General features: G+C 43.4%; 1 protein-coding gene across 10 annotated transcripts in view; it reads right to left on the bottom strand.

The window, feature by feature from the left end:
• KIF13A (kinesin family member 13A) overlaps window positions 1–12,690 on the bottom strand; it is a 202,824-nt gene that overhangs the window by 60,107 nt on the left and 130,027 nt on the right. For all 10 annotated transcript variants that reach the window (XM_070778345.1, XM_070778347.1, XM_070778348.1 and 7 more), the window contains exons 10-12: window positions 4,406–4,517; window positions 3,811–4,023; window positions 1,246–1,356 (exon numbers count right to left, since the gene is read on the bottom strand). In XM_070778345.1, coding sequence (XP_070634446.1) covers window positions 1,246–1,356; window positions 3,811–4,023; window positions 4,406–4,517 — 436 coding nt within the window. The remainder of the gene's footprint in view (window positions 1–1,245; window positions 1,357–3,810; window positions 4,024–4,405; window positions 4,518–12,690) is intronic.

Below are 12,690 nucleotides of genomic sequence, written 5' to 3'. Positions count from 1 at the left end.
CAGAATTTCCTAAGGTGATATGTGCTATGAAGAAAAATAAAGCCAAGTAGGAGTTACAGAAAGTTAGGTGTGTGCTTGTGATATCTAAAAAAACATATAAGCAGAAGGCTGGCCCAGGTTCCAGTTACTGATTTCCAGCTACCTGATTGGGATGGTTCAATACTTACAAGTGGTCAGTGAGATGAAAATGTCATAAAATGCACAGTGTAGAATTCACATCTCACGCATACAGACACTCACACATGTGTGCATGCTCAGTCCTTGCTTTTTATCTCAAATAAATTTCATAACAGCATTTTCTAATGAGCCAAAGAATCAAACACATTGAAAAGCCTATGATGTGCTGCTGCTGCTAAGTCACTTCAGTTGTGTCCGACTCTGTGTGACCCCATAGACCGCAGCCCACCAGGCTCCCCCGTCCCTGGGATTCTCCAGGCAAGAACACTGGAGTGGGTTGCCATTTCCCTCTCCAATGCATGAAAGTGAAAAGTGAAAGTGAAGTCGCTCAGTCGTGTCGGACTCTTCACAACCCCATGGACTGCAGCCCACCAGGCTCCTCCATCCATGGGATTTTCCAGGCAAGAGTACTATTATAAATTCTCTGCCAATGCTTTGCCAGGTGATCTGAAATCACAGATTTTTGTTTAAAATGTGAAAAGCAGGACACATTAAAGATGATTCCTATACCATGCCTGCACAAATTTTGAACTCTCTTCTAGCAAACACAGGGACCAAGTAGTAATTGATACAAGACAATGAAGTCAGTGTCTAAAAATGGATTTTTGTAGGCTCTAGTTCAGTAGAAAAAGCTCCTTAAGGCTTTTTTTTTTTTTTTCCTGGCTGTCTTTTTTTTTTTTCTGGCTGTCTCGGGTCTTAGTTACAGCGTGCAGGATTTTCAATTGCAGCACGCAGGGTCTAGTTCCCTGACCAGGAATTGAATCCGTGTTCCTGCATTGGGAGCACAGAGTCTTACTCAACGGACCACTAGTGAAATCCCCTTAGGATTCTTTGAGGATGACAAGTCGTTTTACAGAAAAGATGGCAAATGAAGAAGAATCACTGTAGCACAGGGAACGATACTCGATATCCTGTGTGATAAGCCATAATGGAAAAAAAAATTTTTTTAAAGAATGTCTATATGTGTATAACTGAGTCACTTTGCTATATGGCACAACACTCTATGTCAACTGTACTTCCCAAAAAAAAAAAAAATCACGGTATTTTAGGCCCGGGTTATTAAGCTACCTGTGCAATTTCTTCTGTTTTCCTGAGCTTCTCTTCCCAAGTCACTGTTAGCTCTTTTATCAGCTTTTCAGACTCTTCCAGCTTCTCTTTCAGTTCAGGGGCCTTCATAGCCTTTAAAATGAAAGCAGAGATATCTGATTTTCTCATTTGTTCCAGCATTATGTACAAGACAATCCCTTATTGTCCTTCTTAAGAGGTTATCAACTGTCTGTTGGAAGCAATTAAGCCACACTCTGTCAGGGGGGTTTTTAGATCTTTATTAATCAAATGATGTGAAAGAATAAATGGCTGCTCTTCTTAAAGCCAGAAAAAAGGAATTCCAGTACCCTGAATTAAAGTGATATAAATCGTCCCAGAGTAATTTTATCCATCATACTTAAATTTCACATTTAAAGACCTCAAAAATGCTAAAGTTCACCTTCAAAATAGCAAAGTATGAGAACAAATTACTTGACTAGATTTGTTTTTCAATAAAACAAAGACCAACACACATCACTAATAAACACATCCCAGTTATATTAACCTACCAGCAAAGGTAGAGACTCTTCTCAACCATTTTAAAATTTGAGTCTGGGCCATTTGAACTACTTTTCTTACTGATGGTAATAAACTTAGCATGCTTATTACTCACTTGGAAATAGGACATCTGGTTAAAAAGGCAGTAATTTCCCTCTGAGTTTGCTCAGTGAGAATAATTAAGAGGTCTAAATATAGACATGCAGCTTAAGAAATCTCAGGGGGCCTTTCCTTGGCCCCCATATGTTTTTATGACACTCTGTAGTAACATGAAACATGAGGCTCTGCAAAGGATAACCCTACAAACAAGAAAGATGGCAGAACTCGGACTGGAAGCTGAAGTGGCAATGATGTGGGTCTGGCTGAGGATGTTGTTAACTGTGTCTCACTGTGTTAACAGAACCTGAGAGTGACATTCAGTGCTGGGTCCAAGGGGACACACATGAAAATTCTATGTGAAGTCTAAGCATCAAAGAATTGATGCTTTTGAACTGTGGTGCTGGAGAAGACTCTTGAGAGTCCCTTGGACAGCAGGGAGATCAAATCAGTCAATCCTAAAGGAAATCAACCCGAATATTCACTGGAAGGACTCATGCTGAAGCTGAAGCTCCAGTACTTTGGCCACTTGATGCAAAGAGCCGACTCATTAGAAAAGATCCTGATGCTGGGGAAAGATTGAAGGCAGGAGGAGCCAGGGACAACAAAGGATGAGATGGTTGGATGGCATCACTGACTCAATGGATGTGAGTTTAAGCAAACTCCAGGAGATAGTGAAGGACAGGGAAGCCTGGCATGCCACAGTCCATGGAGTTGCAAAGAGTCAAACACGACTGAGCTATGACGTGAACCTGCTGTGGTTCCTCTGGTCTACCCCTTTGGCCAGGCACTGTTCTGGCTACCAGGCCTGGATTACAGGGTCACAGCAGAAATGCAGATTCAGAGACAGGAGGGAGGACAGAGATGATCCACCTACAGACAAACTCCAGAGTCATCACGCTCCTCCGAGGAACGACTCTCATCACAGTTTATCAGCATTTTAATTTTCCAAGTGTTCTACCACCCTGTTTGGCATCAATGAAAAACAAATTAAGCTTGAGGCACTCAGTGATGATTAGAATGATAATAAAAAAGAGCACCATTTATTGAGCACTTCGCATGGGCAACCCATTGTGCTAAGTGCTTTCCAGTATCGCTGTTGTACTAGGGATAAACACAATTAATAAAACATGCTTCCTGCACTTGAGGAACCGGTGGCCCAGAAGAGGAGAAAGACATGTAAGCAAACAGTTACAATGCAGCTCCATGATCAGCAGTAGGTAGAATCTTCAGGTCCCTAGCTCTGACCTCCCTTTGTTTGTGGGGTCAGAAGACAGCAGTAGGAAGGAAGGTGAACTCAGAAGCCTGGGGTACATACCAGAGTCCTGGCAGGCAGAAGCATGTAACCGAAGTTGAGGCACTTGGCCCCCATCTAGTGCAGTGAGACAGTGCCTCCCCTGGCAACAGCTATTGGGAAGTGGGTATGATTATGAAGTCTGGGTAAAGCCAAGGAAAGATGGTAACAATGTAAATATGATTTGGTTCCCTGTCAGGAGCTGATACAAATGAACCAAATACAAAATGAATTACTCCTAATGCTAATTATTCTTGACTACCTTGTCTGCCCGACTTAATAACGAGATGATACAGAGCTAACCTCTCTGAAAATGGCAAGGCCACGTGGAAGTTGTCATCTACAATGTTAATCAAAGCAGCATCTTTGGGTCTTAGGATTTCACACTGGAAGAGTGTGAAGGGCCCACTGACTGCCTGAAACAGTCAGGCAGTGGCAGCAAGTCTCTTAACTGTCTGCTTCCTCGACTGTCAGTGCCTGGGATGCAGCCTTGCATTTCATGTTCGTTGTCCTCCCCATGCTTAGCACGGAGAAGATGCTCATTGGCTCAGCACTGCTGAAGGACATGAGGGGAGCTGAACTGCGAGCGAGCTCATTTTCAACACTCAGATACCAGGAGCCAGGGAGCCGGATCACAGGGAGTGCTGGGCTCACCATACCTCAGCCTGTGAGAGCTGCTCCCTCAGTTTCTCCACCTCTTCCCGCAGTTCCCGGATGACCTTCGCGTTGGGATCCTCATTCACGACGGCATGGTTAACGATCCTTTTGGCCCGATCTGCGTATCTCAGCGTGGAGAGGGTCTCTTCGTAGTTGTCTGCTGCTGGGCTAATGGTGGCGATCATGGAGGTCTGGCTGTTGCCCCCCAGATTGTCCTGCAACATATTTCAAATAGCATCTTAGAAACAGGGCCTGTTCCAGGCACAACGCAAGAGGGAAGCGGCAAATGTGTGCAGATGACCTTCTCTGTGAAAAGAACCTGATGTGGAAACGGGCTTGTATTTCACAAAAAATTTTGTGACAAGAGAACGGTGATCTCTCTCTATTCACATCAAAGCACAATGCCTGTCAAACAGCCTTACAATGGAAAAATGGCAACGGGAATGAGTCTTTGTCCTTGCGTGTTTAGGGATCATAGTAACACTACTGTCAGAAGTTCGCTGTGTTGTCTTTGGTTAGCTTTGCACACATCTCTCAGCTGTCACCACTGAAACAGCCAATTTCTAGTTGGAAAAGAACACGAGAGCAATAAATTACCTTAAGCAGCCAAGTGAGGACTGAGTCGCGATAAGGCACAAATTTGTTTTTACCCTTGCCAGCTGCCTGGTCAGCCAGCGATGAGATAACCAACCCCAAGGTTGTAAGTGATCTGCCAAGAGAAAAAGAAAAAAATTAGTTTTATGGAGAATTTATTTTGTTTATATAATAATCCTTCCAGGTACTAAGTATAAAATTATGCAAAACAGTAAGTCCTTAAAGTTGATCTCATCAAGTCTTCATTCATGGAGAAGCTGAGAAAATGAAAAACAAAAAGTAACTCCTTTAGTTTAAAAGAATGAATTTAGAATCCCTGTAGAATCTATTTTGTTCAAGAGACAGGAGCTGTGAAACATTTCAGAACCTGGAAACATACATTTAAAAGATTCCTCAAGAGAATTATAATTTACTCTGAATATTATGTTTAAAGTCTCAACCATCTGCTCTTTGAGTCTAACCAGGACTACTCTGGCCTCTGATTTTCTAGGAGTAACCACGTAACTTGTAAAGCATACTTCTATCACAGGTTACAAGATATATCCTGTTCATCTGCTTAAAGCTGGCAAGCTTTTTTCAATGTGGAGTTACCACAGTTTAACAAAAACAAAGAACCACCCAAACAGAATCCTGGAAGCCTTCCCAGGCCTACTGAGTCACAACCAGTTAAAGGTATCTCCAGGCGATTCACGTGCACACTAAATTTTGAGAAGCGCTGGCTGAACAATACCCAAAGTGATACATACATTCAGCTGCCAGACCTATGAGTCTCAAAATGGTGCTGGGACCAGCAGCATAACATGACCTGAGACCTTGTTAGAAACACACTATCTCCAGACCCATGCAGACTGAGTCAGGAAACTGAGCTTCAACAAGCCTTCCAGAAGATTCTAATGCAAGTAGAGTCTGAGAACCACTGGTGTAGGCTAATGAACTTCCCTTGGTGGAAGTGAAAGTGTTAGTCACTCAGTTGTGTCCAACTCTGTGACCCCATGGACTGCAGCCCGCCATGCTCCTCTATCCATGGGCTTCTCTAGGCAAGAATACTGGATCGGGTTGCTGTGCCCTCCTCCAGGGGATCTTCCTGACCCAGGGCTCAAACCCACCTCTCTTATGTCTCCTGCAATGGCAGGAAGGTTCTCTACCACCTGCGCCACCTGGGAACCTCCACTGGTGGTTAATACATATTCTCTGTACTTGGAAAAAAGATCACCATGGAAACAACAGATTGTGGTGTTGAAGAATGAAGGACAGCCTCATATCATAGTTAAGTATTAACTGATCTTTTAAAAGAAATCAACTGGACTCCAAGTTTAGCAGCCAGAAAAGATCAGTCTCAGGACATCTCTCGGGACTGCTAGGAAGGTAACATGATACCACAAAGACAAAAGGTTTTGTAAATGATGAAAAAATTAAATGCTATTACTTATTTATAAAAACCAGGAAGATCAGCAGGCGACTAGAGGTTAGCAAGTGAACGACAACACAGCTTTCTTCCTAACGTTAACAGTAGATTTCCATTAAATAAGCTGAAGGGAGTAAAACCGTATTTCCCACAAAATAACATTCCCCAAAGGTGAGTCACTGGAGAAGTCACTGAAATACAAAGCAATGCAGAAAATGAGCCAGAATTTTAATAACTAACAGCCGTTACTGCTAAGTGACATAAAGATGTACATCATAATTGACAAATTTAAAAGTTAAACAAATCTACCCCAAGAGAAACGAAAACATATGTCCATACAAAAACTTGCATAAGAATTTCACAGCAGTGATAGTCACAACAGCCAAAAGTGTGGAACCAGCTCAAATGTCCACTGAATAATGAAGGGAAGAATAAAATGCGATATGTCCTTGCAGTGGAGTAGTATTCAGCTGTATGAGAGGAATGACGTTCTGACACATGCGATAACGTGAAGAACCTTGAAAATGTAAGAGAAAGAAGCCAAACAAAAAAAGCCACTGTCCTGGGTTATACAGTGCTCCCCACCATCCAATTCATGTCCAGCAGAGTCTCAGGTGTGTCCTCTTTTGAAAATAAGGTCCTTGCATAGTTATTGGGTTAGCCAGAAAGTTCATTCAATTAGTGACTACGTTGTTAAATAAAGTTCTTGGTGAAAATGTCTTTTACTTTTCTTAAAGCTGAATGAGGAACTTCCCTAGTAGTACAGTGGATGAGAATCTGCCGGCCAATGCAGGGGACATGGGTTCAATCCCTGGTCCAGGAAGGGAGGTCCCCAACCAATGGCTAATAATTTTAAGAAAGAAAAATGTGCATGACCTATATGAAGTAGAGGAAAAAAGAGTTCAATATAAGGCAAAAACATGTTTCTGGCTAGATAAAGAATATAGGGCATTTTTCACATTTTGCAACTATTGAAATGGAATTCTCATTTGGAAGCAATCCTTTGGACTATCCTGATTTTTAATACCCAAATGCAGCAGAAATTACTTTAATTCATACCATCCATAAAGAGCTCAGTGACTCAAGAGTCAATATCAGCAACTCTGAGGTTAACAGTGGTCCTACAGCTCTATATAACTGAACAAGTTTATATATAAGCTCTATATAACTATACAAGCCAACAAAGGTCCATCTAGTTAAAGTTGTGATTTTTTCCAGTAGTCATGTATGGATGTGAGAGTTGGACTATAAAGAAAGCTGAGCGCCGAAGAATTGATGCTTTTGAACTGTGGTGTTGGAGAAGACTCTTGAGAGTCCCTTGGACTGCAAGGAGATCCAACCAGTCCATCCTAAAGGAGATCAGTCCTGAATATTCATTAGAAGGACTGATGCTGAAGCTGAAACTCCAATACTTTGGCCACCTGATGCGAAGAACTGACTCATTGGAAAAGACCCTGATGCTGGGAAAGATGGAAGGCAGGAAGCAAAGGGGATGACAGAGGATGAGATAATTGGATGGGATCACCGACTCAATGGACGTGAGTTTGAGCAAACTTTGGCAGTTGATGATGGACAGGGAAGCCTGGCGTGCTACAATCCATGAGGTCGAAAAGAGTCGGACACAACTGAGCAACTGAACTGACAGCTCTATATAACTTGCTCAGTTAGAGAAGCTTATCACTCACAGAGGCCACACTCTTTACCTAATAGTGTGGACATCCTCAAAACAAGAACTTAATCTAAACCTATTATGCTGTCCTTGGAACAAAAAGAAATAAGCTGCAGAGTGAGTGGGACTCAGTGATGACTGAGAGGTCACCAGATCACCAGTGACAAGGGGTCCGTGCCAACACTCCCTACCAAGTCTCACCTAGAAGCAGTGATCTAGAGACTTCTAGAATCCTAAACACCATTTGAAAGTTCAATGTCTGAAAGTTGAACACCAGGCTTATATATTTTAATGGGAATTTTACTTCCAGGGATCTTAAAATATAACAAAATCACTAATTATGGATCCTGGTAGTTCTGTCGTCTTAACCTGGAGGCAAATGAACAGCTCACAGATATCAGAATGGGTGGGAGTTCCTTGGTCAATTTTAGGGGCTGAAAAGGAATCTTTCTAATTCTAGCAGATCACTGTTCCTTTTCTGAACTTGCTGGAGGTACAGATGGTGTGTGTGCGTGCGTGCTTAATTGCTTCAGTCATATCTGATCCTGTGCTACCCCATGGACTACAGTCCGCCAGGCTCCTCTGTCCATGGGATTCTCCAGGCAAGAATACTGGAGTGGGTTCCCATTCCCTCCCGCAGGGGATCATCCTGCCCCAGGGACTGAACCGGCATCTCTTATGTCTCCTGCATTGAGTGGCGGATTCTTTACCACTAGTGCCACCTGGGAAGCCTGGAGATAGTGAGGAAGCTCCTAATCGGTAAATCTCTCACCATAAATTCTTGGCCATGGTGCTGGGGAGGAGAAGGGAGAGGGGCTGGCTGAGAACAAGGAAGACTTAAGCCAGGAGATGACATCTATAAACAACTATCTATAAAAAGGGAGAATTCGGGACCAAAAAGAAAGTAAATAAAACTTAGGTGGATCAAAAGCAAAATAAAGTAACTCATTGAAAAAAAATTGTCATATTCCAACTTTTTTTTTTTGCTTTTCTTTTGTCTAGTCAAAGCTATGGTTTTTCCAGTAGTCATGTATGGATGTGAGAGTTGGACTATAAAGAAAGCCGAGTGCTGAAGAACTGATGCTCTTGAACTGTGGTGTTGGAGAAGAGTTTTGAGAGTCCCTTGGACTGCAAGGAGATCCAACCAGTCCATCCTAAAGGAAATCAGTCCTGAATATTCATTGGAAGGACTGATGCTGAAGCTGAAACTCCAGTACTTTAGCCACCTGATGCAAAGAACTGACTCATTGGAAAAGACCCTGATGCTGGGAAAGACTGAAGGCGGGAGAAGAAGGGGATGACAGAGGACGAGATGGTTGAATGGCATCACCGACTCAACGGACAAGAGTTTGAGCAAGCTCTGGAAGCTGGTGATGGACAGGGAAGCCTGGCATGCTGCAGTCCATGGGGTCGCAAAGAGTTGGGCACGACTGAGCGACCGAACTGAACTGATACCTTCCTTAAACCTAGTTCCCTTGAAACTCTAACCATCAGATTCCTTCCCATAGGAGTAGATATGATGTGACGTGAGTTACCTGTATTGTCTAGGATGGATTTCAAATTTATTTTACCATGTTTCCAGTTACTTTTTTCTAAGATCCTAAGTGTAGTACTTATGAAAGTTTATCAGAGCCAGGTGTGTATTTCTCTTTCTATAGATTGTGACCACCTCAGGAGCAGAGATGACTGTGCCTTGCTTAAAACATGCACACATTCAATATTTGCCAAATTACAGGGAATCTAGAATACACAGAAGAACAGAACATGAACCTCTTTCTACAAAGGACTAATTCAACGATGGTTTTGGTACACACTGTGGCTATTGGCCCAATACTCATTTTCCCTTTTCTCACTTGCTAATGGACACTTGAATATGCTGGGAAGCACACGTCAAGCTAAGAACTCTACAGAGTCCTCTGCAGCTTGGAGAAGCCATGAAACACAGTTCTGGCCAATGAGATGCAGAGAGGGAGACATTTGTGGGAGGGGCTTCTAAGCAAGTTATGGTTCTCTGGATAAAAAAGCACATATTCAGCTTATAGAAGCTAGAGGTCCTTCCCCATCTTGTTTGGAACAAAGATGTGGATACGATGCCTAAAATAGTAGAGCTGCCTTGGGGTCAGGAGAACCACATGAACACACACTAAGGTTAGTACAGCTGTGTGCCTGATGGCATTTCTCAGGTGCTGGACCAACCTCTGGACTTCTTTTTAAGTAAGAAGGATGAACTTGTCACTTGGTTGTCACTGGAGTGGTTTCAGTTGCCTGCTGCTGCTAAGTCGCTTCAGTCATGTCCGATTCTGTGCAACCCCATAGATGGCAGCCTACCAGGCTCCTCTGTCCCTGGGATTCTCCAGGCAAGAATACTGGAGTGGGTTGCCATTTCCTTCTCCAATGCGTGAAAAATGAAGTCACTCAGTCATCTCCAACTCTTAGCGACCCCATGGACTGTAGCCCACCAGGCTCCTCTGTCCCTGGGATTCTCCAGGCAAGAGTACTGGAGTGGGGTGCCATTTCCTTCTCCTTCTGTTGCTGACAGCAGAAGGCAATCCTTGGCTTTTACAGAATCAGTTGAAAGGTGATCAAGTTAGTGGCACTGAGTTTAGCACTCCTCCCCAAAAAGTCCCCCCTCCTTACGGGAAAGGAGAAATGCAAAATGTGGCAAATTACAGGGAAAGGACAGCACCGCCATATGACAGGACAGGAAAGAAAACAGTGATATCTACAGTATAGGCCTCACTTCCACTCACCGCTGTTATCCAGTGACTGATTAAATCATTAAATCCAATGTTCACCCAATGAGTGTCATTCCCAGTCTCATTTCCATTCCAATGATTGTGCTGTAATTCAAAAGCCTGTCCTAACATTTCCAAAAACAGGTTCTTTTGTACATCTGTTCTGGACACATTAAAATGTTATACCTAGAATTCTGACATCAAGTAAAATCAAGAATGAGAGAGTTATATGAGATTCATTGCAGGTTCTCAGAGCGTTTAGCACTGGGAATCTCCAAAGGAAGATTTGTTGTTGTTTTTTAAATATTTAAAAAATTTATTTATTTATTTATTTACTTTTGGCTGTGCTGGGTCTTCACTGCTGGTCGGGCTCTTCTCTAGTTTCGGAGAGTGGGAGCTACCCTCTAACTGTGGCATGTGGGCTTCTCATTACCGCGGCTTCTCCTGTTGTGGAGTACGGGCTCCAGGGAGGGTGGGCTCAGTAGCTGTGGCTCACTCAAGAGCTTAGTTGCCCCACAGCATATGGGATCTTCTAAGACAAAGGAGCAAACTCATGTCTCCTGCATCGGCAGGCAGATTCTTTACCACAGAGCCACCAGGGAAGCCCTGAAATATTTTTTAATTTATTTGGCCATGCTGAGTCTTAACTGTGGCATGTGGGATCTTCAGTTGCAGCATGTGGGATCTAGTTCCCTGACCAGGGGTCGAACCCGTGCCCCCCGCATTGGGAACATAGAGTATTAGCCACTGGACCACCAGGGAAGTCCCTCTGAAGGAAGGTTTTATGAGTAATCTTTCTCCAAATTATTTATCTAGGGGTCATTTTCTCCCTAGAGCCACCTGAGGAACTAGTATTTCACAAGAATTCTTTGAGAGAGCCTAAAGGGACAATGGCACATTGCCCCAAAGATGTGGCTGCTACCTTCCCAGGAGCAGATTTTTGCTGTGTCGTTTATGGGTCTCTTTGTGTTAAGATATGTGGATATCTTTCTTCACATACGGGGACCATTCAAGGTACAAGTGGTAAATTAACAAGTACCACCACCTGCCCTTGAATAATGGACAGAAGACAGGCCACTTTTACTCTCCCGAGATACAAGCTCATGTCGAGTTATGCAGACAAAACCCACTGACATGAGGCTTCCGAGAAGAAATCAACAAGCGTCGTGGAGGGTACTCAAGAAGAAAAAAAGGAGGACGGGGTCACATGAAACATTAGAAATACTGTACTTAAAATTTATGACAATATAAATTATAAGAGAATCCTAGGGATAACATATATTAATATCCCTCGAACAAGTATTCAGTAGAACCCATTTTTTAGAAATGTCTGGTATATACTCTATTAACTGCAGTAACTGAAATAGAAAAAAGGCTGGGAAAGATACTCATGAGATGAATACTATTGGCATTTAAAGGTTGGCTGTTGCTGGGGATCTTTGGTGACATCCCTTGGGGTATGAGAGTGTCCCGTGATATAAGTGAATTCTCAGAGAAGCTGAACCAGCCAGGCTCCAGGAGCAGGGAAAGACTTCGTCCTTCCACCCTCAGTAGAAGGGCGAACAGCAGACGGAGTCCCAGGTGTGTCCTCTGCGAAGACGGTCTCCAGACGACCCCTCCTCCCCAGCCCTGAACAGGCCACGGTGGAGCAGCCACACAGTGCCTTGGCGCTCCACGTGAAGGAATAACGTGCGCTGTTAAGCTCTTAAGAGCTTAAGGAGAGATGGAGCTCTTAAATCCACAGCCCATTAAGCAGACACTAATGTCTGTGTGAAGTCCCCGCCAGGTCTGCTTAAGAGGATTATTTGTGTTTCATCCAAAGAAACCCCAATAGGCGGCCGAGAGAAAGCTCAGGAAACATGTCAGAGAGTTCCTTCATTTTAGCCCTCCACTGGGCACTGACGTTAAGGCTTAGAAAGCCATTTGTGGAACTAACGGGCAGCAGTTTTGATACATGATTTATTTTCGTTACTAGGACACACTTACAGAGTCCTACGGGTAGGCCTGTTCTAAGTGGGCGACAAGTCGTCACTAATTGAATCCCCACAACAGCCCTAATCAGAGTGTTTTCTCATCCACATTTTACAGGTGAGGAAACTGAGGCACAAAAGGGTCACACCCTTAGTTTCTGTAACTAAGAAACTCCCGTGTCTCCTCTGGGAAGCCTCCCAAATCTTCCAGCTGTGTTGTCATTCATGACCCCACCACACCTTGTGTGTAAGTTTTATGCACTTAATGTATTAATATCACTCCCTCCTCCTCCTCCACTCCGCCACCAAAGATCTCCTTCCCCACCGGACCTTGAACTTCCCGAGGCCAGGGTCTCATCTTAGTCACCCCTTTCTTCTTATCCTCAAACAGTGTTTGACACTTATTTGCTAGACAGAGCAAAACAGTACAGGTCCATTTACCTCTTATCTGATAGCCTTAGGGCCACGTTTGTTTTGAAATTCAGAATGTTTTTGGATTTTAGGAAGTT

The sequence above is a fragment of the Bos indicus genome, chromosome 23, assembly GCF_029378745.1.
Source record: "Bos indicus isolate NIAB-ARS_2022 breed Sahiwal x Tharparkar chromosome 23, NIAB-ARS_B.indTharparkar_mat_pri_1.0, whole genome shotgun sequence".
NCBI classification, from domain to species: domain Eukaryota; kingdom Metazoa; phylum Chordata; class Mammalia; order Artiodactyla; family Bovidae; genus Bos; species Bos indicus.
Note: the sequence above shows the minus strand (reverse complement) of the source record. Positions and strands in the feature narration are given on the sequence as shown.